Source organism: Chondrus crispus, genomic scaffold (genome assembly GCF_000350225.1).
Source record: "Chondrus crispus Stackhouse genomic scaffold, scaffold_349, whole genome shotgun sequence".
Classification (NCBI taxonomy): Eukaryota; Rhodophyta; class Florideophyceae; order Gigartinales; family Gigartinaceae; genus Chondrus; species Chondrus crispus.
Window position 1 is genome coordinate 23,009 of NW_005179234.1, and position 27,373 is coordinate 50,381.

General features: G+C 51.2%; 13 protein-coding genes; 8 read left to right on the forward strand and 5 right to left on the reverse strand.

The window, feature by feature from the left end:
- Positions 1–4,796: 4,796 nt before the first annotated feature.
- On the forward strand, positions 4,797–5,057 carry CHC_T00000026001 (hypothetical protein). Its single transcript, XM_005717708.1, has one exon. It carries the CDS (start codon positions 4,797–4,799, stop codon positions 5,055–5,057), a length of 261 nt encoding a protein of 86 aa, XP_005717765.1.
- Positions 5,058–5,998: 941 nt separating this feature from the next.
- Positions 5,999–6,112, reverse strand: CHC_T00000027001 (hypothetical protein). Its single transcript, XM_005717709.1, has one exon. The coding sequence runs from the start codon at positions 6,110–6,112 to the stop codon at positions 5,999–6,001; it is 114 nt and encodes a 37-aa protein (XP_005717766.1).
- Positions 6,113–6,115: 3 nt separating this feature from the next.
- Positions 6,116–7,588, reverse strand: CHC_T00000028001 (hypothetical protein). The gene has a single exon (XM_005717710.1). It carries the CDS (start codon positions 7,586–7,588, stop codon positions 6,116–6,118), a length of 1,473 nt encoding a protein of 490 aa, XP_005717767.1.
- A 262-nt stretch (positions 7,589–7,850) lies between these two features.
- On the forward strand, positions 7,851–9,737 carry CHC_T00000029001 (hypothetical protein). The gene is made up of 3 exons (XM_005717711.1): positions 7,851–7,887; positions 8,047–9,455; positions 9,624–9,737. Exons 1-3 carry the CDS (start codon positions 7,851–7,853, stop codon positions 9,735–9,737), a joined length of 1,560 nt encoding a protein of 519 aa, XP_005717768.1.
- A 29-nt stretch (positions 9,738–9,766) lies between these two features.
- On the reverse strand, positions 9,767–12,041 carry CHC_T00000030001 (hypothetical protein). XM_005717712.1 is given in 2 exon segments: positions 9,767–9,833; positions 9,834–12,041. The coding sequence occupies 1 exon segment, from the start codon at positions 12,039–12,041 to the stop codon at positions 9,834–9,836; it is 2,208 nt and encodes a 735-aa protein (XP_005717769.1). The 3' UTR covers positions 9,767–9,833.
- Positions 12,042–12,551: 510 nt separating this feature from the next.
- Positions 12,552–13,796, forward strand: CHC_T00000031001 (hypothetical protein). The gene has a single exon (XM_005717713.1). The coding sequence runs from the start codon at positions 12,552–12,554 to the stop codon at positions 13,794–13,796; it is 1,245 nt and encodes a 414-aa protein (XP_005717770.1).
- A 51-nt stretch (positions 13,797–13,847) lies between these two features.
- CHC_T00000032001 (hypothetical protein) lies at positions 13,848–13,997 on the forward strand. Its single transcript, XM_005717714.1, has one exon. It carries the CDS (start codon positions 13,848–13,850, stop codon positions 13,995–13,997), a length of 150 nt encoding a protein of 49 aa, XP_005717771.1.
- Positions 13,998–14,145: 148 nt separating this feature from the next.
- CHC_T00000033001 (hypothetical protein) lies at positions 14,146–15,444 on the forward strand. Its single transcript, XM_005717715.1, has one exon. The coding sequence runs from the start codon at positions 14,146–14,148 to the stop codon at positions 15,442–15,444; it is 1,299 nt and encodes a 432-aa protein (XP_005717772.1).
- Positions 15,445–15,637: 193 nt separating this feature from the next.
- Positions 15,638–15,865, reverse strand: CHC_T00000034001 (hypothetical protein). Its single transcript, XM_005717716.1, has one exon. It carries the CDS (start codon positions 15,863–15,865, stop codon positions 15,638–15,640), a length of 228 nt encoding a protein of 75 aa, XP_005717773.1.
- Positions 15,866–15,979: 114 nt separating this feature from the next.
- Positions 15,980–16,810, reverse strand: CHC_T00000035001 (hypothetical protein). Its single transcript, XM_005717717.1, has one exon. The coding sequence runs from the start codon at positions 16,808–16,810 to the stop codon at positions 15,980–15,982; it is 831 nt and encodes a 276-aa protein (XP_005717774.1).
- An 817-nt stretch (positions 16,811–17,627) lies between these two features.
- Positions 17,628–19,691, forward strand: CHC_T00000036001 (hypothetical protein). XM_005717718.1 is given in 2 exon segments: positions 17,628–19,577; positions 19,578–19,691. The coding sequence occupies 1 exon segment, from the start codon at positions 17,628–17,630 to the stop codon at positions 19,575–19,577; it is 1,950 nt and encodes a 649-aa protein (XP_005717775.1). The 3' UTR covers positions 19,578–19,691.
- Positions 19,692–24,104: 4,413 nt separating this feature from the next.
- On the forward strand, positions 24,105–26,519 carry CHC_T00008926001 (ribonucleoside-diphosphate reductase alpha chain). The gene has a single exon (XM_005717719.1). The coding sequence runs from the start codon at positions 24,105–24,107 to the stop codon at positions 26,517–26,519; it is 2,415 nt and encodes an 804-aa protein (XP_005717776.1).
- A 163-nt stretch (positions 26,520–26,682) lies between these two features.
- Positions 26,683–27,360, forward strand: CHC_T00000037001 (hypothetical protein). The gene has a single exon (XM_005717720.1). The coding sequence runs from the start codon at positions 26,683–26,685 to the stop codon at positions 27,358–27,360; it is 678 nt and encodes a 225-aa protein (XP_005717777.1).
- The last annotated feature ends 13 nt before the right edge of the window (positions 27,361–27,373 follow it).

Consider the following 27,373-nt stretch of genomic DNA (forward strand, 5'->3'; position numbering starts at 1 on the left):
GACCTCTTTCTGAAGCGCTGTCGTAGCCTCGGCGCCATTCCAAGTATTCCGATACGAGCAGAAGCGGCTTTACAGAGAAGTTTTGTCTTTCCCGACAAAGAGGAGTCTTTCGGACGAGTAATGGAAATGTTATCTTCATATCTGTTTAGAAGATTGGTCATGGAGAAGGAGGGTCGCACAGACAGGGAATTCTTGAAGAGGGTTTTTGCCCAAGGGGAGCGATCCATAACTTCCGGTGCCGGCCGTGACCAAGGGAGCCCCGTTCCTAACACCATTTTGACTCCAATAGATACCGGAGCTCGAATTGCCTCACCGGTCTTGACTTCAGTCGATTCCATTGCTCTTGACGGCAGATTGGAGAGGGGCTCAGAAATATGGCAACCTCCAAAATTTCAGCATACTCGGGACGCTGTTGTGAAGTCGAAAGACTTTCTTCAGACAGAAGCACATGAACATAATGGGACAGGAAACCGCGATGATAGTAATCGACATTTAGAGTCCCCGTCTTCTTCACTTGCACCTGCGTCTTCTCTCAGTAAGGAAGAGGCAGCTGAAGTCATTTTTCGGCATTATCGATGTGCAAAATCCCGTCGGCAGTTTTTGCGGATGAGAAGCGCTGCTGTAGACATTCAATCTTCAGTCAGAAGGTTTTTTGTTCAATCGAAGGAAGTGTTTCCGAGGCTGCAAGTGTCAAGATCCTCTCCATCTACAACTACGCTTTGTCTGAAGCCATGGCCGGAGATTGCGGCGGTCGGGGACGGACTTAAAGGATTTGTCGCAGCAGAGGCAAATGCGAAGTCAACATTTCAAGGAGAGAAGCCATGGAAAGTCGTTGAATTAGTTTCCTCTATTCTCCCCCTACTACGACGACACGCACATAGTACTTCAAATTTTGCGGAGCAAATGGTCCAACATGAGAATAATCACGCTGGAACACTGGCAAACAATGCCGCAGATGGGCAGCAGACCTACGATGTGGTAGCAACTGCTGAACAACGAGCCAGTCGTGCTGATGGAAGCACAAGTTTGTTGCGCTCTATGGTGGCCAGCCTACATGGAATAGTAGCGAAGAATGTCCCGAGTCTCATATCCCGAGCAAATTCAGAGAGCCAGGTCGCATCGTCAGCTCTACAAAGAATTCTTAGTGAAGCGGGGAAAGCGTACGAAAAGGCCATCAATGATGCACGCGTTCGTCGAGAACGAGAGGGTGCGGCGTGGCGAAGAAAGGAAGAGCTAATGTCACTTCTGAAAGATGCCGCGAGGGTCTACGAGGAGCAAAATTTGGAAACTAGGAGAGACTATTCATCTATCGCACGCGGCTTGGCAGATACAGAGGTCAGAATGTATGACGCTGAAGAGTTTATCCGCTCGCTTCCACTTTTCAGGTCAAGTGAAAACGAAGAGCATCATACGAGCCTGGACACTAGTGTAGAAACGGAGAATGCGAGAGAAGTTGTCCGAGACGATGATTCAGAGCAATTACTTCGGGGCATGAATCAATTAGAACTAGGATTCTCACGTATACGAGAGCATTGTGCACAGGAAATCGATATCGAAAATGATATTTGTCATCATGATGCCTTATGGAAGGCTGAATTAGAGGCCGAAATCGCGCTTGCTACATTCGTGAGCTCTCGGGATCAAGAAAATTACCATCTAGCGAGAGAGAGAAAGCGAATTGGTGATCTTTTGTTCAAGCTAAGTGCAGAAGAAGAACTGGAAAAGCAGCAACTTGACAGCGATATCTTAACGTTCGACAACATTATTTGCAATCTATCAGCTCTCCAATCTGCATCCAGTGTTTTCAATAGTAGTGGGGCTGAGAATTCTGAAAAACTCTTTAGAATGTTAGATTCCCAGTGGAAGACTTTACAAGAAGCCGACGCTCGATTTTGTCTCACAGAGTCCTCTGAAAGTGCTGCTCTTGAAGACACCCTTCTCACTCACACAAAAGCGTGGGATGAGTATGAAGAATGGCTGTCCGAGTGGACGGCAGAAGAAAACACGCTTGATGACAAGATCCGTTGGCAGACTGAAAAAGAAAAAGAGTATCGAGAACAGCTCGAGTCTCGCCTGGAAGCAGCAAAGGAAGCGTTCCTCTCGCACATGCGTGGAAGTCGTCAACTTCAAGAAACAGAAAAGAGGGACCGTGCCGAACGGGAGAAAAAGCGTCTTACATGGATTGATGAGGACAGGCAAGCAAAATCAGAGCTAAACAGCGATTTCCGCAGTCTCGAGAACGCTGAGGAGGTGTTAGGAAAGGTGATGGAATCTGGAGATGCTGTTTTGGAATGCCTTACTACTCCTGCAAGAGCGGCTAACTTTCTTTCTGTCTGTAGCCCATCGCTTGACAGAACTGCGAGAGCATCTATGTCGCCGCATGATTGTCACTCTGTTAAGTTGTTGAAAGACATGGATCATCTTGTGCACTCGTGTGCGAGTTTCGAAAAGGATAGGCAGACTGAAAAAGAAAAAGAGTATCGAGAACTGCTCGAGTCTCGCCTAGAAGCAGCAAAGGAAGCGTTCCTCTCGCACATGCGTGGAAGTCGTCAACTTCAAGAAACAGAAAAGAGGGACCGTGCCGAACGGGAGAAAAAGCGTCTTACATGGATTGATGAGGACAGGCAAGCAAAATCAGAGCTAAACAGCGATTTCCGCAGTCTCGAGAACGCTGAGGAGGTGTTAGGAAAGGTGATGGAATCTGGAGATGCTGTTTTGGAATGTCTTACTACTCCTGCAAGAGCGGCTAACTTTCCTTCTGTCTGTAGCCCATCGCTTGACAGAACTGCGAGAGCATCTATGTCGCCGCATGATTGTCACTCTGTTAAGTTGTTGAAAGACATGGATCATCTTGTGCACTCGTGTGCGAGTTTCGAAAAGGATAGGGTCACGTCAGCTGCCTGCAATGAGAATGCTGAGGATCTGGATGCGTCTGAGAATCCTACGAGTCCAGTAGATGACGACTGCGGGATCATTTTATGTTCGGATTCGGATGGAGCATCTCATCCCTCAGTTGTCTTGGGGGATGCGCCATCACCCCTTGCCCCCATTGGCAACACGCAATCGGAAGCTGAAACAGAACTTAAGTTACCAAGCTGTCAAGCAGATTCCGTCGATATCAAGCTTACGGAAGATTCACGGCAAAGAATCAGCAATCTCCCCAACTGCTCCCCGCATACTACACTTTATCAGGAAAATGTAGTGCCCCGAGCTGAGAGCGTCGCATCTCAACAACAATCTCCGTCACATGGGAAGGTGGAAACCCTAAACATCTCCGTTCAAGCAAGTCCTACCATCAACGATTCATCGACATTAACACTAGGAGCGATGCTGGGCAATTCAGACAAGAGGGCAAGGATTATTGATACTATGACAACGGAGATTGTAGGTGCAAGGTCTCCGAAATCTAGAACGCGGTCCCCTTCGGTTGCAAGGATTCTCTCCCCTTGTGAGAATCGAATTGCATCCACTCCCAGTCGCAGGGGCAACGTTTTTGTTGATGACGCAACACAGGAGGGCTCTCCGAGTGCAATCTCACCCAAGTGTGGTAGTGCAAACAAGGCTTCTGGATTTTCTTCTCGTTTATATACTGGACCTCGAACGCCGAATCCGTCTTTTTCAACTCCACTACAATGCCTGCTTGATCTTGATCGTCCCTCTCGGTTATCGGAGTATGGAAGCATCAAGCAAGATCAGGGGTTCGCTTCATGGTCCCCAAGCTGTTCGCCACTATGGCCTTTAAAATACATGGATGACACTCCAAGAACGACGAGGGACCAGACAGAATCGCCACAAGGCAAGCTTTTCCCACTTCTAATGTCTTCGCTTGACCATGTCCCGCCCGGAAGAGATCCCTTCCATGATTCTCATAGCCCACGCCTGGGAATGTTGCCGATGCCATGTGATGAGGGTGCATGGGTTCATTCTTCGGAGACAGTTGGTTGTTCGATGATGACGAACAGATCGCACAAGCACTCTAATACTTTGCCCGAGGAAGCTCTCAGCCCCAATAAGAACATCTCATCCCCACGCTCTGATCAGAACCCTAGACGCCCAGAAGTTTTTGGAATCACTTCAAGCCAGACAACAACCCCTGTCAAAATGGGGCAGGGCTCTTGCAGTCGCAGTGAGCAGTTCCGTAGGCTCTCTTCGCAGTTGGGTGAAATGATTGGTTCCAGTGCTCACGGTGTCGAGACGGGTGTTAACTTTGGGTATTTAATGAAAGACCCCATGTCTTCATGTAAGCTCACCTCGGTGATGCGCCGCATTTCTAACGCCACTTCTTCTCCCCGTTCGACACCGCCATCCAGGCAGGAAGAATTGGATGCGTCAAACATTGTTAAGATCATTTTTATTCTTATCCGCGAGTGCAACCGTTCGTTATCGCATGGATCTCTGGTGGTTTTAGGTTTGTCAATCATTCGTGACATGGCGAAAGATGCCTGCCTTGTTGATAGCATTTTCACGGTTCAGGACTGGTTGGCAGTTCTGGTGACTTGCATGTACTGCTATCAAGACCAGGAAGAGATTCTTTCACTTTCTTGTGAAAGCCTTGCGCGGCTATCACGATACGAATACGGTGAAAGGGTTATTCGCGCCGACGAAGCTATTGTCTACCGAATCAGATCGATTGAACGTATTTTGCTTCTCCAAGCTAGTGAGCGACAAAGAACCAGTCACCGTTTAATTCGCATGAAAGCACTGAATCAAGCTTTGCTGGCTCTTCCCCAAAATGGTAGACGTCTGTCTTCCGTGGAAGAGCTCATTCACGATCTTGGTGCCGTGACCGCACCAGAATGTGTAGAGGAATCCACTTCAAGAAAGTGGTTGTCAAAACTGTGGAGCCAACTGCACATGTGCTAGGTTCGGCTTCGTGTCATGCATTGGTACGGCGGAAGCAAGTAGAGGACAGAAGCACCTATACGTGCGCTCGTATCCGCCTGCACCGAGCGATTAAGGACACTGTCATTCATGTTCCGCTTCGTAGAGTGAGGTGCGGTTCTATTTCTGAAGCCCCGATTGCCACGTTATTTTTCCAGGCTTACTCTCCGTTGTGAGTGTCCTGAAGTTTAGCAAACCCTGAGTTGCCAACTTGCAGCAGCATTAGCATTTCTGTGTGTCTATTCTATGACAACGATCAGTGGAGCTATCTGGATCGGGTTAACATTGTATAAAATCAACTAGATACAGCTACAGCATACCAATGAAAACGCACACACCTGATTCTGAGGAAATGTGGGAGCGCCCTAGTGGTGATGCCTGAAGGATTGCAAGTGTATCTCAGCTTTACCACATCGTTTTGCCAAGCGTACTAAGTTTGGTACAGAGTCAGAAAAGCGAGGAATTATGTCGCGAAGCTTTTGGTCCGATTCTACTACTGCCTTGCTGTGTCCTCTTTTTATCGATTTGAGGTAGTGACGGAATGTTCGTACCGCCATTGGACTCATCGAAGCTCTGCATAGGACCCTTGTCCAAATTGCGAATGGGCATTCTGCAAAGTCAAGTGAGGCCTCCAAAACTCGTGGGTTTTTTAGTACCATTTGATGAGGTGTCTTAGTCGTAGAACAGTTCTGCTGTCGAAGCCGTTTGTTTGGTTCCAAAGATCGAAATTCGTGATTGAGGCTTGTGCCTTTTTTCGACGTTGGGACTGTAGCAAGTCTCTCGATTATCTAGGGACCCACGATTGCAACTACATTCCTGCTCAACTCGAAGGAAGAGCCCAACGTGCTTTGACGTAGGCCTTGAGGGACTTTGAGCAGTTGAGAAGTACGGTCTTCTAAAGCTAGCGCCATGAGTTTCCCATCTCTGCAGACAGATCGACACAATACTCATTCATTCGGTCCGTAGGATTAGGAAAAGTTATGGTGGGCTCTTTCGATAGCCAATTTGTAGCGGAAGTGAAAAGCGCAGGATCTCTTTTTAAAAATTTCACTCTGTCTCGAAAAAGACTTTGAAATGGGTGTTTCAGACACACTTTCTTCAGCTACAGAGTACCGTACTACAGCACATGGATAATTAGAGGGCGTACATATGCAATGAACGCTGAATGCGAATCTATTTTCTGCACAATGGCGCGAAGATAAAACATGAAACAAGCCTGTGGCCGCCACATTGTTTATAGGCGGAAAGGGGCGTGCCAGTCACTACTTGTAAATACGATAGCAAGAGCTTTTGAGAGTGCTGGTCCAAAGCGCCGGTTATTTGGCTCATACCTCAAGTTGGCGAGAAGGGAATGCCGCTCTTCTAGAGTGGAGCACCGACTGAATGCTTCTTGCAGGTGAGAAAAGGTTGGATACGCCCTTCGTATTGATATTGCCTTCTCGAAACTCATCCGTGGGACTAAGGCAAGGAACGCGAGATACATATACCCAAGGTCGAGAGACCCTTCTGACCTCATTATAGGGACAAGAAAGGTGGTGTCTTCCTGGCCATGCGCTACATCTGGGTTTTGGCCGTATTCTTCATCACCACTCCCAGTCTGACGAGCGAGGTTAGTGCCTTGTAAAGCAGTGACTTCTTGCAATGAAATGACCGTGGAGCGATTGGACAACTTTTTCCTGGCATCGCGATAGGCAAGGCTGGCATCAAGGAAATCATCTTGATGGTAATATGGCTTGTCTACGATGGCGTTTGTCAGCTCCAGGATGTACTTGCCAGCATCAGATGCATTGACAAAGGCTTGAGTCCGAATCCCGTAGTCCATGTACAGAGCGGTATAACTATCCTGCACTGCCTGTAGGGTGACGACAGGAGCCTTCGAGCCCTGGCGAGCGGCGAGATTCCTTCTCCGCTTGCATTCAGCTTCAATCCCGTATATAGCATAGAAAATTCGATCTCCTTGCCTCCTAGTCAACAACTCCTGCGCGACAGAAAAAAGACTTCCACCGGGACTACGATTCATCATCATGTTCCAATATTCGATGCCCGAGAAAACAGCAAGACACATACTTGCGTTTTTGGATTGTTGGTTTGATGGACCTGATGAAAGCGAAGGGCTGTTAGTTTTCGTCCGCCATGTGACGAGATTGTGCAGATCAAAATCGCTACAGCAAATCTGATGAGGGAAGAGCGTGCGAACGTGACTTAAGACGTCTTTTCGGGTGGTTGTGTTGAAGAGTTGAGGAGACACGACTAATTCAACTTGATGGAGTCGGAATGTCCCGCTTTCTTCGGCGTTTGAAAAAGCTTGACGAACCCTTGCAATATCTTTCGTTTGTTTGGCAGCCGCCCGTTCCTCGCGTTGACGATCTTGCTGAAGTCGTTTTGCCTCTGCTGCAGCTTTTCTTTGCTCTTTTTTTGAAATTTTCAAAGCTTCTGAACGCTGTGGGGCGGATTCAGGCAATCGAATTGTGGGCAAATCTTCGTCTGATAGTGTTGAGGGTCCTTGAGGACTGTGCTGGAATGTCGGTAGAGGAGAGAGGTGTACAGGGGTGGCTGGAGAGGCATTTCGGAGTTCTCGGGTGGTGTTAGTTGGAGCGTAACGATTCAAACTGGAATGGCCTACGTTCTTTGGGCGGAGGTGTTCTCCTTCGTCCGTATCCTGTTCGCTCTCAGAATCAATTTGAATGACATTGCTCTGAGTTGTCATCGAAATGCGCGGTAAGACGAGTGCTGCCACTCATGCCACCGGGGACAGGACTGACTCTCAGGCCATGGTGGACGAGGTGCACCCGAGCATGGCATGCAGCAAGAAGATGGCGGGAAGAGGAGTGACGCAATTGCACATGTGCTGCCACCTTGATCGGGGGGTCGAGCACACGTTACACGTGGCATACTAGTCTTCGTGTATACGTGTATACGTGTGCGCATAGTATGTACCGGTCCAGCGAGGCGAAATACTGTGCCAGTCAATGATCACCCTGGGCGCTCAGGAAGCATCTCAGGGACGTTGCAAGTGACAATTGGTGCGGAATGGACCCTCCTGTTGCAATTTCCTCAGCACCCCCTTGGACTAAGTAGGACGGACGTGGAGAGGTGGGCAACCAGTCTCTATCACGCGACTATCTTTGTCAACGAGCCTCCTTCGTAGACAAACCCCACTTCCAGCTTCACATTTCTCCAATGAGGCCAGCCGCCCAAGCTGTGCAAAACCTTTCCGCTGCCCCATGACGTCCCCCAGCGCCGCCCTCTGCACGGCCGTGCGCTCTGGCGACGTCACCGCCACCCGCACCCTACTCGCCGCTCTGCCATCATCAGCGCCCTGGCCCCAAGATGACGACGGGCACTCCGCCCTCCACTGGGCTTCCATGTCCGACAACCCCGCCATCCTCCCCTTGCTTCTATCGGCCCTTTCCTCCACGCGCCCCGTCGATCTCCGCGCCACTGCCCCCGCCCAGGCAGGGCAGACCCCACTGCACTGGGCCTGCGTGTCAGGAAACGTTACCGCGGTGCAAGCCCTGCTGAACAGCGGCGCCGACCCCGCCGCCACAGATGAGAAGGGCTACACCGCCGCCACACACGTCGTGCACTATGGCAGAGTCGACCTGTTGCACATGCTGACTCGTACTTGCCCGTCGCTCATGGCGATGGCGGATCGGGAGGGGCACACGCTTTTGCAATGGGCCGCGTACCATGACCACGCTGGCGTCGTCGTCTACTTGCTCAAAGTTCGCTGCGTAGATCCGAGCGAGCCGGACGCATCTGGCATGACCCCATTGCACCGCGCCGCGCAACGCGGCCACTCGGTCGTCTCGGAGCATCTGCTGAGAGGGGGGGCCGACTTCACTGCAAGGAACGCAGCCGGGAGGACGCCAGAGGAGCTTGTGGAGACCCCCCGGGGGCGCACGAAAGCCATCTTGCGCATGTGGAGGATGGGGAAGCTGACAACGGCAAGACCAGTGCCTACAAGGCACACCCTCACGAAATACGGACTCGTTTTGTTTTATTGGGTGCTTTTGGTGGTGTCCTTCGTTAAGTATCGCCAACTATTGTATGGGGCAATGCCGGTCGGGGTGGGGATGAATATTGTTTTTCATGTGGCGCTGGTCGTGTCTGCGAGCTTGCATCTCGCCTCCACGTTTGGAGATCCCGGGGAGATTGCCCAGGGCACCGCGGAGACTTGCAGAGCGTATATTGAGAAGGTATTGGCAAACGGGACTTCCGAAGCTGCCCTCGTACCGTCTGCATATTGCTTCACTTGTCTTGCCCCGCGGCCGCCGAGGTCGAAGCATTCGAGAGAGAGGGACCGCTGCGTCAGGAAATTTGACCACGAGTGTCCGTGGGTAAACAACACCGTGGGCCTCTACACCCACAGGACTCTGCTACTCCTCGTTCTGAGCACGTGTGGCGGAGAATGGGTTTTCATCTACCTGGTGATTAATGGTGTTGCCAATTCCCCGGGAGTTACAACTGTGACGTCCGCTCTGTTCGCGATGCCACTACTCTGCATGGTGATTGCTATGCATTTTTGCATATCGCTGTTTTGCGTCATGCTGTTCCTGACGCACGTTCAACTAGTGCTGCGCGGACAAACGACCTACGAACATCTAACTGCATCTAAAAACAAGCTGACTTCAAATCCCTACGATTTTGGCTGGAAAAAGAACCTCATGTCGTTCTTGACCTCAACCGGTTCCGGAACTGGAAAGTCTTTGCGGCCCTTTTCAGCATCGATTCTACGAGAGGTGGTACTGGCGACGGACAGTGGAGCTTCAAAACTGGACGCAGAGCACGCGAGAGCAATTCCAGTCTATCAAACTGATGAAAGCGACGAATTGTTCTATGCGAGAAATTCGTAAGCCCTCAACGGGGAACTGCAAACTCTATCTCGGATCGCTAGATTTGTCTGTGGTTTACGTCCAAAGTTGGAGAGGATCAACGCAGCTCGTATGCACCTAGGGCGCCTTATCCAGATTCAGCGAAAAAGAGTTTCGAGGAGATTGAAACCCCCGATGTGAAAAAGCTAAAGCTGGCCTTGGGGAACTAGCGAGCGTGATGCCTAGCGGGGATACGCTGTTTCCGTAAGATCCTCGTGATCCGGCGAGCTCTGGAATCATAAGCGATAACAACGCAGACCCGGAACCCGAACCTTCGAACGCTGTGCCGAGTATATCACTCATATTTCCGGACCATGCTCCGTTATACTTCAATCCGCCAGATAATGCAGCAGATGGCTTCCGAGTGTAGTATTGCTGACCAAGCTCAGCAGTGTAGTCGCTCATATCCTTCGAGTCGCCCGGCATATTCCGTCCACTGCCGGATTGCGATCTCAGTCGTTTTGCGCCAGTTATTGTCGTGAAGTAAGGCATCAATTCTGGCTCCTCGTCCTTCAATTTGTCGACGCCAGAGCTAAACGAGAGTCCCATGGCTAGCGAAACGTCCATAGCTGTTCCAAGCGAGGCATCGGAACGATCTATTCCAAGCTCGTTTGACTTTCTGAAGGAATAACTTGTTGGCAGTTGCGATAGGTTTTTGTTTTCCGAGACTCCAGCTTTGACAGCGGCGCTTTCTGCTGGGTCCATACACTCAGTCACCTTTTTATTCCTTGTACCTGCTTCAGTGGCTTGATCCTCTACTTCTGTCCCAATTTCTTGATGTTGATCCTCTCCGTCATCGTCCTCTTCATCGAAAAAGTCTTCCTCGTCGTCTTCTTCGTTTTCTGCACTTTGCTCATCTTCACGAACTCCTGTTTCTTCAAGTTCATCCTGGATATTTGTGACTTCTGTAGACTGCTGACCACTGCCCCAGGCTCCTTGCGATAGCTCCTCTCCAGGCTCGTACGGTGGTACGACCCGGTTGGAGCCAATCGGCGCCGCAGGCCTGTAAACTAAATCATACAGACTTAAACCTTGTGTTTCTGCAGCCAGGTCCATTTGTTCCTTCAAAGATAACGTATTGGACGCGCTCTGATCTTCCTTCGAATATGACTGTCCTTCCGCGTTTGGTCCGGCATAATGTCCCACATTCGATTGCATTCCTAATGGTCTTTCTTGTCCCCCCGGAGGTGGTGCTTTGTTATTCAGGTGCGATGCGCCTGCCCCGCGCGACATATCCTGCGGTGCGTTTTCCGCGGGTGAATGACGATGACGCTTTTGATGGACTTGCTGTCTGGGGGGTTTCTGCTGCTGTTGGCGACCAAAGTATGATTGCTGTTGAATAGCATCCTCTGTATCTTGTGTGGCGACTGCAGTTTCGGCTTGCAGTTGTGCACTCACAAGATCGGGGAATCCGCCCACGTCAGGTACATTGGGACGTTGTGCGCGAAACGATGCCTGCTCATACGGATTCATTTTCTGTCTCTGCTGCACACCATTGTTGGCAGCATACGGTAGCGGCGCGGGCTGTACATCGAAGTTGAATGCCTTATCCGGAGATGCTTGAGCCTGCAACATGCTCAGCTGTTGCTGACGTCGCTGCTGTTGCAATTCATTGAGCTCCTTCTGTCTGGCGTAGGTCTCCTGACTGAAGCCTTGATTGTGCAACATCTGTTCCGCCTGCTTCCTTGCCAGGAGCTGTTTCTGCTCGTCGGTCGGGGGCTTCTGGGCGTGCTGCCTCGGCGGCATCGGCGGGTGCGGCGATTGCTGCGCCTGCACGCGGAGCTGCTGATGCTGCTGCCGCTTTTGCTGCTGCTGCTGCTCCTGCTGCTGCTGCTGGCGATGGTTTACATATGAATGCATGTTCTGCAGGTGCAGCTGCGTGAAAAAAGGGTCAGCCGTATCAAATCCGAACGAGTTCTGCGGGACGGCAGCCATACTCTCATACCCAGGGAGCTTTCCCATCCTGCCCTGGGGGTGTTGAGGGAAGTTCGGGTGCCCCCCTCCTCGTTCGGGGACATGGAACGCTGCGGGAGGTACGGGGAGTTGTTGCTGGAGCGCGCTCTGCTTGGCGGCCTGCTGGCCCGCGACGGCTGCGGCCGAGCGCGGGTGGTCGGTTCTGCGCGAGTGAACGCGCTCGTGCGAGGCCATGCAGCTCTTCCACTTGAACTTCTTGCGGCAGTCCGGGCACTCGTACGGTTTCTCGCCCGTGTGCAAGCGCATGTGGGCCTTGAGGTTGGACTTGCGCGAGAAGGTCTTCTGGCAGCCGTCGACCTGACACGCGTGCATTTTGACGGCGGTCGGGGCCACCTTTGGCGCGCTCGGCGGCGGCGCGGGAGGCATGGCGGGCGCGGTTGAGGGGGTGATCTGGTAAGGACGGGGGGGAGGGGAGGTGAAAGTGATGATGGGAGGGTAGTCTCTCCCTGGAATGGCGGGTGCGGCATGACTATTTGAGGTGGGGTTTGCCTTCGCGACTTTTACTCGACCGCAGCAGAGTCGTTCGGTCCCTCCTCCCCTTTCTGGTAATGACGCAAATAGCTCTGAATTCAACGCAGAATACGACAAAATTAAATACACGTGGCGAGTGCTGTCCTAATAATTCATCAAAAGCTCCCTGCCCCATGATACATTTTACGTGCTCATGTCAGATCTGGTGCGGCATCATCACCATTACCTCGCATTGTCGCTCTGACCATCCCCACACCCAGGTCACCTGCTCGCTCACCACTAACAACCTTCCTCGAAACCCCCCTCCCCCTCCCCACCAAAAACAGAGTATCCCCCATCCACGTACGTCACATGGTCTGCACCCGAGACCGCCCCCTCGCCTTTATACCCACAGCCCCTTCACTCACATGTCTACGACCAGCCGCCTTCGCGGCACCACGGCACTCATCGTCGACGTGCTGTCCCAATTCCCGAGTCTCGAGAAGGACTAGAGTAGCCCCTTTACCGCGTCTATCCCGAATCCGTCAACGACCCCACCCGCGAAGTCCCTATAAACCCCCACACGCCTCCCTGCAATCCCTCGCCACCCGACTGCCCCGCCTCATCGACGCCTTAACCGCTCTCTTCCCAGTCTGGGTTGCCTCTGGCGCGCTCCTAGCCTACCTCCACCCCCCCGCTCTACTCTGGTTTTCCTCCTCATGCATAGTCCCCGTTCTCGCCCTCATCATGCTGGGCATGGGCCTGACCATCTCCCCCTCCGCCTTTCTGGCGATCGCCTCCACCCCCCGCCAAGTCTTCCTCGGCGCCATCGCGCAGTACGGCCTCATGCCGTTTCTTGCCCGCTTTCTCGCGGGCGCCTTCGCGCTTCCCTCCCCCCTCGCCGCCGGCCTCATCCTCGTCGGCGTGTGCCCGGGCGGCGCAGCCAGCAACTTGGTGTGCCTGATCGCCCAGGCCGACGTCGCGCTTTCCGTCGTCCTCACCCTCGTGTCCACTCTCCTCTCCGTCGCCCTCGTCCCGCTCCTCATGGAGCTCCTCGCCGGCACCCTCGTCCCCGTCTCCGCGTACGCCCTCTTCCTCAGCACGGCCCAAGTCGTCATCGCCCCGCTTGTCGCAGGCGCCGTTCTGAAGCGCTCCTTCCCGCGCGCAGTGGACAAAGTTGTCCGCGTGCTGCCGCTCGTGTCCGTCATTGGCGTCACCCTGATCTGCGGCGGCGTCGTCGCTGCCAGCGCGGGATTGCTAGCAGACGTCGGGCCACGCTTGGTCGGCGCTGTGGCGTGCATGCACGCGACGGGCGGGATCTTGGGGTACATAATTGCGCGCGTGTTTCGGTTGCCGGTGAAGAGCGCGAGAACGGTTAGCATTGAGGTGATGATGCAGAACTCGAGCTTGGCTGTATCGCTGGCGAATACCCATTTTGCGAATCCGCTCACAGCTCTACCAGGAGCTATCAGCGCGACTATGCATTCGGTTTTTGGGTCGTTTTTGGCGGGTGCTTGGAGGCTTATGGATCGATGGCAGGAGAAAAGGAAGGTAGAGGAGACGGGACGTCAACCTCCGTTACAGGAGGCAGATGCCTACCGGATTATCGAAGAGTAGAGGGGCAGACTTCACCGAGATTTAATTTGAACACGGAGCATCGAAGAAGCCATGTTGCTTGCCGACCAGGAACTGTCTCCTCTAAAAAATCGGTTCTCTAATTTGAACCCGTTCCAATCAGTGGTGCTTTCTTCGACCTTGCCGTTAAGGGTTATGTCATTGCGTTCGGTGCGGCGTGGTATTGTGGGACTGCTCTGTTGAAAAGTTGATGATCCTCAAACGATACGTGTCTCTCGGGTTTCCCTTGAGTTTATAGGTGCAGCCAAATGGCGAGCATAAGTAGGACCAGCTAATGTTACGGCTGAGGAATCTACCAGGGAGCACACCACTGTGATTCGAGAGGAGAGCAATGGATGCAGATGCCACGCGCCATGCGCGGCAGTCAAGCAACGCTTTTCCTGATTGGAGGCCATCATCTCCGTTTGCGCAAACTGAACCTCCCCCAGCCACAACGAGGAGAACAAGGAAGAGTCACCGTTCTCGTGTTGGGAATGCACAGAATAGGGTTTCGCCACGTCCTCCTCCGCATCGACGGTATCTGCCATTGAGGCGACCTCTCGCACTGCTGCTGCGAATTTTGGCGAAGAAGCGCATCATAGGCCTCGTAAATTTAACTGTCTTCATCATTCTGTCCTGGCAAACGGTGAGTATCATCAATATGGGAGGCGATGTCGATCTCCCTAGCAAAATTCTTGACTCTATGAGGATGGACGAGCTCCCGTACCCCTTGAATATCGTTGTACAAGTCCATCGCAAAAACATCACCCATGCGCCCTTTAAAGGAAAGTTTAATAATCCTGGCTATGCCAAAGTTCGGGAAGGCACCTTTCGGAACAAATACCCTTCCACGGAGATGCAAGGGATGGGTACTTTTGACAACATTTTTGTTATAACTAATGACCATTGCGAGGAGCAGTGGCAGGAATTTCAAAGAACAGCAAACAAAGTTCCCCTGCAATATAGTAGGTGGTTGCAGATGGGATTCAGGCATGTGTCTTTATCGGACCCGCCAATACCCCTTGCACCTGGAGCTATGATGGATAAGACGACTGGGAAGAAGCTCAGCAGTTCAAATCTACGGCGACAAATAGCTTATCTCGAAGCGCACCGTCATTTGTGGAAATACATTGTCGAAACCGGTAGGCAACGTGTATTAATTTTGGACGATACCGTCTTCCCAAACGACAGATTGCGTCGAAGCCTTCCATCAGTGCTCACAAACGTCGACCAGGAGTCTGTTGCAAGGCAAACAAAGTGGCACTTCATGTTTCTCAGACGGCAGAAGCGAGATATCACGCAAAAAGAACAGATGTGGACAATGAACTCTGTATTCAATCATGCTGTCGTGCATGCTAACGTTTCTTACGGCGTAGGGGCTTACGTCCTGTCTATTGACGGAGCGCGGTTCCTTGTTGATCACGTCAAGCACTACCGCGCACCTCTCGACGTTGAGATTGGATTGCTTCAGACTGAATTCCCGAACGATTTTGTGGCCCTAAGTGCGTGTAACAACGATTCACCAGTCCCTCTGTGTCCGGAAACAGTAAGTGACATCAGCACTTCGCGCACGAAGCGCTTGGCAGATTGTGCATGGCGCCGCCTGCAAGAGAAGCGAATAGCGAGCAAGTTTCAATCCTATTTTCAGTAAAACTGTAGTTGTGACCGCAGCCTGGCCTAAGTAATGTCTACGCAAGTACCGTGTTATTCTGGTAACACCCTTGCGTCGCGTTCAAGAGCCAGTTTTATTTGAAAGACTCCATGTCGTACACGTCTTGGAAAATACCTTTGTATTCGCTATCGGAATTGACGCCACCGCAGGCCCGTTACTTCTCTTAAACCTCTTAAAGGCTTAGGAGCTTGTATGGATACTGCTTTTCTGATGCTTTTTGCATACAGCCTGCGTTCTTGTGTCCATAAGTGCTTGTCAAGGCGGCCGGTGGCAACCAGTTCGTCAAATTGAGCCCCAGTCTGACATCCAAATATGCCATCTCTTCGCCTTGACTTCTTTTTGTTTCCAACGGTTGATGGATCCCTCCTACACCGATCCCGCCTTCTCGACCTAGCATCATATGGCTGATTTTCCTGCTGGCCCTGCACGTCCTGTGAAACCCTCAAAGTGCTCTTTAACCGCGGATCTCCATGAGGGCTGAGGAGATCCGCTCCTTGACCACGTCTGGTACTATCTACCCTGGAAACCGGACTTGAATTGCTGAAGCCTCTTCGGATCGTCTAGACCGAATCTTCCTGAGTGTACTGTTCCCCTCTCCGATAGATATTCCCTTTTGTGCCAATGAGTGCGACGAAAGCGGGGTACGTGATTTCATATCACTGGATGCAGGAGTCTTTGAAGCTGGTAAGTCCTGTTTCATCCCAATCGATAACTCAAACGCACGTTCTGAGCTCGACAAACAAGACGAAAAAGGAGCAGATTCTCTACTCGATCTCTTGACCAAGACCGAAGAATCACGTAGGAGTCGCTGAGATCTAGTACCCGCCGTCTGTTTCTGCGGGACACGGGAGCGCAGCTGTTCCGAATGCTCGCCAGAGTGTTGGCGCAAATCTAGCTCGCTTTGAGAACGGTTCAGATTTCCAATAACCTCTGTTGTCGGGACATAACCACTTAGCCCAGGGCTTCCGCTTGATATCTTTGCATGAATAGCGTCATTCGCGTTGTTCTCCTGCTGGTCACTTTCAGAGGTCTCTTTGCCCTTGGCGCCTGGGGTATTGTCTGTACAAGCTGGTAGATTTGTTCTGCCGGAGAGAAGGTGACCTCGAGGTTGGGAGCAGGAATCAGTACCTTGGCTTGATGATGGTATCGGTAACAGCTCGAGTTTTTGCCGTTGAGGCCAGAGTGTCTCATTCTTTGATTCAAGATCTCTCTGAGTATTGCATGATGCTTTCAAGGATTTCTGGTGCCTGATGTCCGTTTCGAGAGACGGCGAGGGCGCATTTGCAAAGGACGTTTTATGAAGGGGTGATGAATGAGAAAAATCGAGTGCCCTGCTGCTTGGCATTTCCGGCGATGTGGCAGGAGCACGAATTGCATCAAAGGCAAGCGCAATTAAATCACAAGGTCTGTCCAAGGTGCTGAGAAGCCCGTCCCGCAAGGGAAACCCATCGCGATGTCGGAATGCTTCTGAGGAGCGGTGGTCGCGGTGGGGTGGGCTGATCAGCTTGTTGACCGCACGCTTTTCATGACAATAGGACATCTCTCCGTAGAACGTACCGGGAACATGTGGGGCAAAGGGGAGCGACTTTAGAGTTACCTCCCGTCCTCACCGACTGGCGTGACAGTGAGGCAGTTGAGAGGGTTCGGAGGTCCGTATTTAAGAGGAATATGGTCGCAGTCTTTGGTGACTCGGAAAGAAGTCTTTGAGTTTGCTTTGTTACGTAGCCTGCAGACGGCTTACTAAGAGCGTATGCTTGTGGAAAGGGAATGCCTCTCTCCCCAAACAGAAATATGCGTGATAAGGCCTCTGTGGTTTCGGCAACAAAGGCGTCATAGGGTTTCTGTACCTTTCGAAGGGTACAGTATGTGACGGATCAAAGGCTAGACTTTTTTAATTTAATCTTCTTCTTTAATTTCTGAAGAAAACTCCTACTCGATGCCAAATGACCCAGCCCTCGCCCATCGGCGTAGCTCCGAAGTTCGGAGTGTCGTTCGGAGTCCGAACGACACTAACCACAACGCTCTCAGCCGTTTCCCTCCGAGGGCGCCCCCGCAGAGTACAGGTTGTTATGTACTAGGTGGCACACTGCTTTTTATCCATCTTAAGTGCTCTCCAGGGAGCCAGTCGAAGGACCTGCCATCATTTCCCAATTTGTGGCAGAATGGCTCCGTATTCCAACCGTGGAAGCGACAGCCACCGAGGGAGCGGGGGGTACGGGCGCGGTGGTCGAGGGAGAGGGCGAGGGGCATACTACGCGAACAAGTACGGTCGCGGTCGCGGTCGTGGGGGCGGCGGACAGAGTGACAATGGTCCCGGACAGGGTGGCGGCTCTCGGCGAGATCCTCAACAATTTCAGTCGCAAGGTGGGCGTGAGGAGCTTGCACAATTGCTCCACCAAATGAGTGGAGGTTCGTATCCGAGGTACAAAGACTTAATTGGAAAATGGGGCTTGATGGATGCCACAACCCTATTTTTTGATCGCATTCAATCCGATCCATACGCCCCTCCAAGCCGTGCACGTTTGCGTGTTGAACTATCTTCCTCAGGATTTGACACTGATTTATACTCTTCGCGAATCCGTCAGACTGCATTCTGCGACTTCCTAACTCGAAAGTTTTGGCGCGTCACTCATGACGCACACATGGACCGCACAACCGGCGGTGGAGGTTGGAGCGGCCCGAAAGGCGGGAATTTAAACATCGACAAGCCTAGCCAGCATGTACTTGAGCGTACATCATGTCTGATTGTCGATGATTGCTTTATCGAAATGCGCTTTACAGTCAACCTTCCGGCAAGGGGAAGAACTATTCAGGGTCAGGAAGCAGCTTCAATATTGACCGAACGGCTACCAAATGTTGTTGCAGAAGTGTTGTTTGCACAAAGCGAAGATTCACAGAAACTTCTTCAACATGTGACTTCTATCGAAGATCAGGAATTCACCCGAAACGTTTCGTTGGGAGAACACGGTTTAGTAGCGTTTGTGTGCAATGGAGCTGTTCTCCCGAGAAGTTCTGGAGCGGATGACGAACCTATGGACGAGTCTGCAGCAGTTCCATTTGAATCACCTGAGAGCTTGTTCTGTGAAATTGAGCTCCCTAGTGGAAAAAAAGTGCAAGGTATGGGCATCAAGCCAGGAATATCTCTCATTGTAGGGGGTGGTTTCCATGGCAAATCGACGCTACTGGCAGCTCTTGAAGTGGGAATTTACAACCATATTCCAGGAGATGGCCGAGAGTTTGTTTGTTTGAATAAAACCGGAGTTTCTATTCGGGCAGAAGATGGGCGGAGTATAACTGGAGTCAATATTTCCCCATTTATAAATAATCTTCCGTTTGGGAAAAAGACAACTTCCTTTTGTACACCGGATGCATCGGGTTCTACTTCTCAAGCAGCAAATATCATAGAAGCGCTTGAAGCAGGTGCAAAGGTCCTGCTGACGGATGAGGATTTGGCTGCGACAAATTTTATGATGCGAGACCAGAGAATGCAGCAGTTGGTCCCATCGTCCAAGGAACCCATTACTCCCATGATTCAAAGGATTCGATCCCTTTACGAGGAAGAAGGGGTGAGTTCTATTTTGGTCATCGGAGGTGCAGGTGACTACTTTGAAGTGAGTGATCTAGTCGTGATGATGGATTGCTACAAACCCAGAGATGTAACAAACGAGGCGAAGTCCATTGCATCAAGCTTTCCATCCGGTCTCAAGCTTTCCGATTCCCCATCAGACATCTTTAAAACGAACAAGAAGCGTCTCATTGCTTCTGATTCGGTACAGAGAATAGCCAAGAGCGGCCGTGGAAAAATATCAGTGAGGGTCAAGGGCACAATTGAATTTGGCAGTACAGAAATCGATTTGTCTGCAATGTCCCAGATCGTGGAAACCAGTCAAACCAGAGCCATTGCAGTTGCTCTAGAGAGTATTGCAGGTATGTCCGTTCTCGATCGAGACGGAATCGGGGCGTGTGTGAGAAAGCTTATGAGCGAAGTCGACGCAACAAATCTTGATGCGATGAACTCGAGAGGAGAGAGACAGGGGAACTACGCACGGCCTCGAGCAATTGAAATACACGGCGCATTGAGCAGACTTCGTGGTGTTGATCTTAGTCGGTAAGGCTAAAACAATGAATACATCACTAACTTAGTGTTATTGCGTCGAAAATTTTCGGTCTCAGTTGAGGCAAAACGTCGGTCGCTTCTCTAAACACTGTAGATGGCAGACTACTTACACAACAGAGCACCCATTGTGTCATGAGAATTTGCATTGCCCCATCTTTTGGCTATCGTAGCAAGCTGTACTTGTTCCAGCTAATTGTGCACACAGCCCTTCTCTGATTATACTTCGACTATAAAACCGAACTCACCACTTTCCTTCTAATTGCCTCAGCCTCTCTTTTCACTTCCTATAAAAAGAATTGTGTTTATCTCACTTCCTATAAAAAGAATTGTGTTTATCCACCAGATATCGTGAATATTCGAATGCTTCGGGGCCTTCCTGGAACGTCGACTCGGTCACAGAGCCCAGAAAAATATCTTGCTTCGTTTGCTTCTGATTTTCATACAATTTGTCAATCGTTTTAATCACCAAAGGGAAAATTGAAGTCTTCTACTCATCCATGAATGATGGGCGTTTATGTCCCGTAGGGCGACCCTCAGTCCAAGTAGAAAAGCCAGTGAGCGCTCCAAGAACAGTCTGTAGAAGATCGTGATTTCGCCGCCTTTTACTTACTGGACGAAACGGTAATGCAATTCGCAATTCGTCCAAACAATACTTCCTTATAATAATTGGTATTTAATTCTTCTGATAGAAAATTCCTCTTCTAAGCACAGCTGCGGTTTTTGTAGTTCAGTAATTGAAAGGGAACACTATACCCAGACGAGATTTTCCTGATGGCAACATGCTCATGAGAATTGTCTAAACGAATACTCTGCCGCGGCGGGAGATGATGATTCGTTCACATCTGCTCATGTAGAGGTCAAGGATAAAATCTCATCTCTTGTTCCCCGGTGCAGGGTTTGGAGAAAAAGTATGCGGGAAGAGGTACAGTACACGTGTAGTGGTATTCGGGAGTATCCTCAATGTGAGTGCCGTTGTAGACAGTGTTCTCGGCGCTGCCAACAGAGGCTGTTTTTTTTTAAAACAACGCATGCCTGATCGTGTTGGTGTGCGGCTGTGAAGTCCCTATCCGTGCCTGATGACACGTGTCCACTCATCATTGAAGTTGGTACTTTTCTATCCATGCTGGCGTTTGTAAGAGGCGGCGTTTTCATTGGTTGCGGATTTGTAAGATCGCGTCACGTTAATGCAGCAATGCACCTCAAGACGTGAGCCTTTGAACACTGAAGTCAGTGTGTCAAGAAGGGGATTGGGGAGTCATTGCTGGATGCATCCAAGCATGAAATATAGTAATAAATCCACATACTCCCATTTTCTTTCCATGTCGCCCAGTTTCGACAATAATTGTTGTGTTGTTGTAAGTTCCGACTCCAGCTGTTGGGCTACAAAAACCCTCTCTTCTTTTTGCCCACATCGACACCTTCCCTACATCCACCTTTTTCACCCAGAACTCCGCCTCCGCATCGCTTCGATTTTTAACGCCCTCTTCCTCTCCCACTTCTCTGCAGTAACAAGCTTTCCTTTCCAATTCCCCGCTTCGTCTACGTCCCATCTCTCTAACACAAAATATGGGTTGGGGACGCAAGAAAGAAGCGCCGGCGCCAGTCCCACCACCGCCGCCGCAGGCCAACCCGGCGCAAAGCGCTCGAGAAATGCAACGTCAGAGTGATCGCACCATCGCCCGCGCCCAACGCGACATGCAGCGAGAGCGTATCCGTCTTGAGGGCGAGGAGAAGAAGATCATGAGCGAAATCAAATCACTTGGTCGACAGAATCGCATGGTAGAAGCTCGCATGCTCGCCAAGAACTTAGTACAGGTCCGTACTGCCAAAGCGCGTACTTTTCAAGCCGGTATTCAGGCTGGGGCTATCGGTACACAGGCTCGCATGGCGCAGGCTGATGCCAAGATGATGAACGTCATGGGCACCACCGTCGGGGTAATGCAGAATGCAAATAATATGGCAAACCCAGAGCAGAACATGCAGATGTTGCAAGAGTTTGATATGCAATCAGAAAAGTACAAACTCAACCAGGAAATGACGGATGAGGTCTTGGACTCCGTTCTTGGTGGCGCTGAGGTTGATGGTGAGACTGATGATGTGCTGAATTCAGTCCTGGATGAGATTGGAATGGAAGTTGGTAGTCAGATGGGCGCCACGCCTAGTATCCAACCCACGAAACTTCCTGAACAGCAGAGATTGCAGGCTGCAGATGACGCGGATCTCATGAACCGAATTGCTAGACTGGGTGGCGGCCCGGCAATGTAACAGTTTTTGGAGAAATTGGGAGAGAGGACCGCAGCCCCATCACTCGCCTTCATTGCTATGCAGCTATCCTTACTACATCGCATTTGCATTCAGAACCCGGAGGGATTTTTTTTTTTTGGACGCCAATTGTGAACGCCATATCAGCACAAACCCCTTATGGTCTACATGAATGCACAACGCATCGCTCAGAACGGAGTGTTCTGTTGTAAGCATTCGAATAACGCCAGGAGTGACAACCGTTTATGATTAAGGAGGCCATGAACAACGACGTTTCCGGGCCCTCAGTGTGTATCCTCAAGATACGGGCCATTTCCAACGTTTTGGCACTCTGTTAGCCAAGTCAAACGTTATGTAAAGAATCACCTAGACGAAGCCTTTTGCTTGTTGAAACCTGTTGTCTGTCTGAAGAAAGATAGGTGTGATGCGGTATCACAGTGATCTTAATCACTGTAGTACAGAGCAACTTGTGCTTGCGAGATTCCCCAGTGCTTGAACTCTAAAGCAGTTTGTCTACGGTACTTACGATGTTACTTTGTGAAAGCAGCCAGGAAGACCGTCGGTCGCATGGTAATAGTCACTCCTTCTCTTCTCTATCCTTCGGAGGACTACGATACAAGGAGGCATGCTGTATTGTTCGAGATGGAGATAAGCAAGAAGAATTGCTTGGAGAACTTCAAGTCTTACACACTTCAAGTCACGAGATGACCACACGTACATGTCGCAAAATGTACCGGGGTGCACGGGCTCAGTGTCTGAGCCCATGCAGCCCGGTGGGTCACAAACGTAGCAACGTGGCCTAGGATACTCTAAAGAGATATAATAATCATGATCTTCTCAGCAGTAGAAAGAGAACTGGAAAAACTACAGAAAAGGACAGAATACAACAGGATTCGAGGATTCAATTCTTTAAGTCATGCATCCTTCCTACTATACAGTTGTCATTTGCACACACTATCATGTACACTATGCATATTTAGCGGATAGATATTCTTCTCACGTGGATTGCCTGCAACGTCACCTGCGCACCTAGGAGTAGCGACGAAAACGCCCGTGCATCAGGGAGAAAGTACAGTGCCAGGAATGCATCCTATCGCAAGTAGGCACAAGATGGGACTAAACCGGAGGCCTGTTGAACCCATTCGGATAAACGTGGGAAGCAAAATGAGTACAGTACAATAGTTTGACGGGGAGCAATTTAACAGGGCATGTACAAAGGTTGGGTTGGGCTTCCAGGCTCGTGAGGACAGACAGATAATTGTCGAGAGTCAGAGCAGAGCGCAAATGGTTTTAGTCACTAAGCAGTCACCATCTTGTGGTGCAGGACACTGCTCTCGCCTCCTAGCTTAAATATCCACATTGCGAACACGTTGTATCAGCTTTCTTGATAATGCGAACATACAAAGTGCGTCATGTGGTTTAGTGAGGTTGTCATTGTTGGAATATATATCATGCCTGTTGGAAGCGTAGTAAAAACGGCTATTCATGACCTACCGGACAATGCAGCAGTCTTGGACAAGAACGGAGATAGGATACGACACTTTGTTCGCACCGCTCAAAGCGTAAGTGAAGAGCGGAGAATATGGTTTCAGCAGAATGGAAGGAGGGTGCGATAGGATTAATGTAGGGGCGGGGCGCTACGGGCTGTGACAGCGTCGGCGTAATGGCGCGGACTTCGCTTGAGGGCGAGTGGAATTGTTTATGCGTGCGAAAACCCTCGGTCGTCTAACTACTGTACGTACAGTATACGCAAGCTCAACGGTTTGGAAGCAAAGTTTTTTATTCGGTGTGTCTCTGCTGTTCTTCAGAGGATGCTGTAGGAAGTTCGCGAAAGCGGCGGCCTCTCTAGTCCGCTCTACCATGGGAGAGCGGACTGTGAGGGCAGCCCTGATGTCGGTTGAGACGACGCCCATCAATATTGGTGGTCGATGCCGTCCGTGGAAACTTTTCAAAGGCCGCCCTCATTGCTTAGGCCCGCTCCCGCCCGCCTCCCAAAATCAGCCAATCCGCATGCACTGCCACAGTAGCTGACCTCTGGTTTGGGTCAAATCGCGCCAACTCTGCATGGCCATCTTCCCATCCAGAATGTTACGTTGCAATTTCCCGCCAAATCGCTCCTCCCACCAAAACCCCGTGCACCCCGTCCTGCCTATAAAGCCAAGCACTACCTTCTTACCGTGCCCTCGCATCCCACTGCCGCAGCCCCCCCACCCCTCCATACACTTTCCAATCCTGTTCCAGCCCCCATCACAAACTCGCCATGGAGCGCTCTGTCATCAAGCGCGATGGCCGCCGCCAGCCGGTAAAGTTCGACAAGATCACGGCCCGCATCAAGAAGCTGGCATACGGCCTGGACCCTATCGTCGATGTCACCGAGGTCGCCATGAAGGTCTGCACGGGCGTGTACGACGGTGTCACCACGTCCGAGTTGGATGACCTCGCCGCGGAGACCGCAGCGTACATGTCCACTAAACACCACGACTACTCGCTCCTGGCATCTCGCATCGCCGTGTCTAACCTCCATAAGAACACCGTCAAGTCCTTCTCCGAGACTGCTGACAGGCTCTGCAATTACAGGCTCCCCGTCACTGACGCCCCGGCCCCGCTTGTCGCGGCGGACGTCCATGAGTTTGTCATGAAGAATCGTGATACTTTGGATGCTGCCATTATCTACGACAGGGATTTTTCGTATGACTACTTTGGATTTAAGACTTTGGAGCGCTCGTATCTGCTCCGCATCAACGGAAAGATTGTGGAGAGGCCCCAGCATATGCTCATGCGTGTGGCAGTCGGCATTCACCTCGGCGATATGGAAGCCATCCTGGGCACATATGATGCCCTGTCCAACAAGCTCTTCACCCATGCCTCGCCAACGCTATTCAATGCAGGCACCTGCCGCCCCCAGCTATCCTCTTGCTTCCTTCTCACTATGACTGAGGACTCCATTGAAGGCATTTATGACACTCTCAAGCGCTGCGCTATCATTTCCAAGGCCGCAGGCGGCATTGGATTGTCTATCCACAACATCCGATGCACAAAGTCGTACATCCGTGGTACCAACGGTACGTCGAACGGAATTGTGCCTATGCTTCGTGTCTTCAATGACACAGCTAGGTATGTGGACCAAGGTGGCGGGAAGCGGAAGGGTGCATTTGCTATCTATTTGGAGCCTTGGCACGCAGATATCCTCGACTTTCTTGATCTTCGCAAGAATCATGGCAAGGAAGAACAGAGGGCTCGTGACCTCTTCTACGGCCTATGGATCCCAGACCTCTTTATGAAGCGCGTCGAAGCTGATGGCCAGTGGTCGCTTTTCTGTCCGAATGAGTCCCCTGGTCTGGCCGACGTCTATGGCACTGAATTTGAAGAGCTGTACGAAAAGTACGAGAAGGACGGCCGAGCACGCAGTTCCATGAGCGCGAGAAAGATCTGGTATGCTATTCTCGAAGCCCAGATTGAAACTGGAAATCCGTACATGCTCTACAAGGATGCTTGTAACCGGAAGAGCAACCAGCAAAACCTCGGAACCATCAAATCTTCCAATCTTTGCACAGAGATTGTTGAGTATACTGCCCCGGATGAGGTTGCTGTTTGCAACTTGGCTTCTATTGCCCTCAACAAGTTTGTAATTGTTCCGGAAGATGGTTCCACTCCGTCATATGATCACGAAGCCCTTCGCCGTGTGACGAAGATGGTTGCGCGCAATCTTAACAAAGTAATCGACGTCAACTTCTATCCTATCCAGGAAGCTAAGAATTCCAACATGCGCCACCGCCCAATTGGTATCGGAATTCAGGGGCTTGCAGACACATTTATTCTCATGCGCATGCCGTTTGAGAGTGAGGGAGCTCGTGAGTTGAATAAGGATATTTTCGAAACCCTCTACTTCAGCGCTGTAGAGACCAGTTGTGAACTGTCTTCAGAGCAGGGTCCTTACGAGACGTACATTGGTTCCCCGATGTCAAAGGGTCAGTTCCAGTTTGACCTTTGGGGCGTGAAGCCCACTTCTGGCCGATGGGACTGGGATGGCCTTCGGGAGAAGGTTCTAAAGAGTGGTGTCCGCAATTCACTGCTCGTTGCTCCAATGCCTACCGCTTCAACATCGCAGATTCTCGGTAACAATGAGTGCTTCGAGCCTTACACATCTAATCTGTACACACGAAGGGTGTTGTCTGGTGAGTTCTGCATTGTGAACACTCACCTGGTAAAGGATCTTCAAAAGCTTGGGCTGTGGGATTCTACCATGAAGAACCGCATAGTTGCAGCGAATGGTTCTGTTCAAAACATCCCCGAAATTCCTGCAGATATCCGCGCCCTCTACAAGACTGTCTGGGAAATCAGCCAGAAGCGTATTCTTGATCTCGCCGCTGACCGGGGTGCCTACATCGATCAGTCGCAGAGCATGAACATTCACATGGCAGCCCCGAACATTGGAAAGCTCAGCTCCATGCATTTCTATGGCTGGAAGGCAGGACTGAAGACAGGACTGTACTATTTGAGAACCAAACCGTCGACAGATGCCATCAAGTTTACTTTGTCACCTGCTGAGATTGAGGCTTCCAAGAAATCCGAAACTGGTGTGTCTTCCGGAAATGCTGCCCCAGTTGCTTCGGTCGAGGAGGTGCTTGCTTGCTCGATAAATAACCCGGACGGATGTGTGAGCTGCGGAAGTTGAAGACCGTGGTGACCTGGTTGTTTGACTAACTCATACGACATGTGGCTCATCCCGATATTTTTCACGTGGGGCGTCCCTACGGTTTTGTACAGTTTAGTTTCTTTAAAGGTAGTGAGTCCTGTTCCACTCGTAAAAGAGTCGTAAAGTTTGTCGTCGTGCCACTATGTTGGGGAGAAGAAGGGTACCCGCAGATACGGCCTGTGACATCTCGGTTGCCGCCACGTCGTATCCCCGAAGAGAAAGAACTTCAGAAAACGTCGTTCTAACTTTTACCAAACAACTGTTCCAAATTGTCAATCCCACCCGACGGAGTTTCCGGCGTCCCTTCCGGCTCCTTGGGTTGATCGTCCGGCCCCTCCCCCTTGTCCTTCCCCCCATCCTTCTTCCCCTCGTCCTCCTCATCTTCATCCTTCCTAACTGCCCTAGGATCAATGAAAGTACCGGTAAGCTCGATCTCCTCTTCCATATCCTTTTTCTCTTGCTCCTGAATCCACTTCTCCCACAGCACGCCCCCCTTATACACTACAAAAATGCCCAGGACACTGGCCAAGCCCGCCCACATCCTTTGCAGATCGCGGAACCACTGCGTGGCGACCTCATACTCCTCCAGCTCCATGATCTCCTGCTCGGCCTCCGAATACTGTGTCGTCTTCCGGCGGCGCAGCTCGCGATCGCTCACGTAGTCATCCCTCTTGATCCCCAGCGCGCGCAGCGGTATCGGGCCCGTCGCTACGTTGCCGAGGGACTTGGCCGTCGCCGCGTGCGTCTCTCGCACAGGCGTGAACGGCATGTCGCGCGACGGGAGGCCCAGCACCGAACCGGTCAGACTGCCGGCGGCTAGGGCCGCGGCGCGG

Coding starts and splice junctions, on each gene's coding strand:
- CHC_T00000033001 (XM_005717715.1), top strand. CDS start 14,146: ATGGATGCAGATGCCACGCGCCATGCGCGGCAGTCAAGCAACGCTTTT.
- CHC_T00000026001 (XM_005717708.1), top strand. CDS start 4,797: ATGTGTAGAGGAATCCACTTCAAGAAAGTGGTTGTCAAAACTGTGGAG.
- CHC_T00000029001 (XM_005717711.1), top strand. CDS start 7,851: ATGATCACCCTGGGCGCTCAGGAAGCATCTCAGGGAC. Junction 7,888..8,046: donor TCAGGAAGCATCTCAGGGAC/GTTGCAAGTGAC, acceptor CCCCACTTCCAG/CTTCACATTTCTCCAATGAG. Junction 9,456..9,623: donor TCCTGACGCACGTTCAACTA/GTGCTGCGCGGA, acceptor ATTCTACGAGAG/GTGGTACTGGCGACGGACAG.
- CHC_T00000031001 (XM_005717713.1), top strand. CDS start 12,552: ATGGTCTGCACCCGAGACCGCCCCCTCGCCTTTATACCCACAGCCCCT.
- CHC_T00000028001 (XM_005717710.1), bottom strand. CDS start 7,588: ATGACAACTCAGAGCAATGTCATTCAAATTGATTCTGAGAGCGAACAG.
- CHC_T00000030001 (XM_005717712.1), bottom strand. CDS start 12,041: ATGCACGCGTGTCAGGTCGACGGCTGCCAGAAGACCTTCTCGCGCAAG.
- CHC_T00000037001 (XM_005717720.1), top strand. CDS start 26,683: ATGTTGGGGAGAAGAAGGGTACCCGCAGATACGGCCTGTGACATCTCG.
- CHC_T00000034001 (XM_005717716.1), bottom strand. CDS start 15,865: ATGATGCTAGGTCGAGAAGGCGGGATCGGTGTAGGAGGGATCCATCAA.
- CHC_T00000036001 (XM_005717718.1), top strand. CDS start 17,628: ATGGCTCCGTATTCCAACCGTGGAAGCGACAGCCACCGAGGGAGCGGG.
- CHC_T00000032001 (XM_005717714.1), top strand. CDS start 13,848: ATGTTGCTTGCCGACCAGGAACTGTCTCCTCTAAAAAATCGGTTCTCT.
- CHC_T00000035001 (XM_005717717.1), bottom strand. CDS start 16,810: ATGCCAAGCAGCAGGGCACTCGATTTTTCTCATTCATCACCCCTTCAT.
- CHC_T00008926001 (XM_005717719.1), top strand. CDS start 24,105: ATGGAGCGCTCTGTCATCAAGCGCGATGGCCGCCGCCAGCCGGTAAAG.
- CHC_T00000027001 (XM_005717709.1), bottom strand. CDS start 6,112: ATGTGGCGGCCACAGGCTTGTTTCATGTTTTATCTTCGCGCCATTGTG.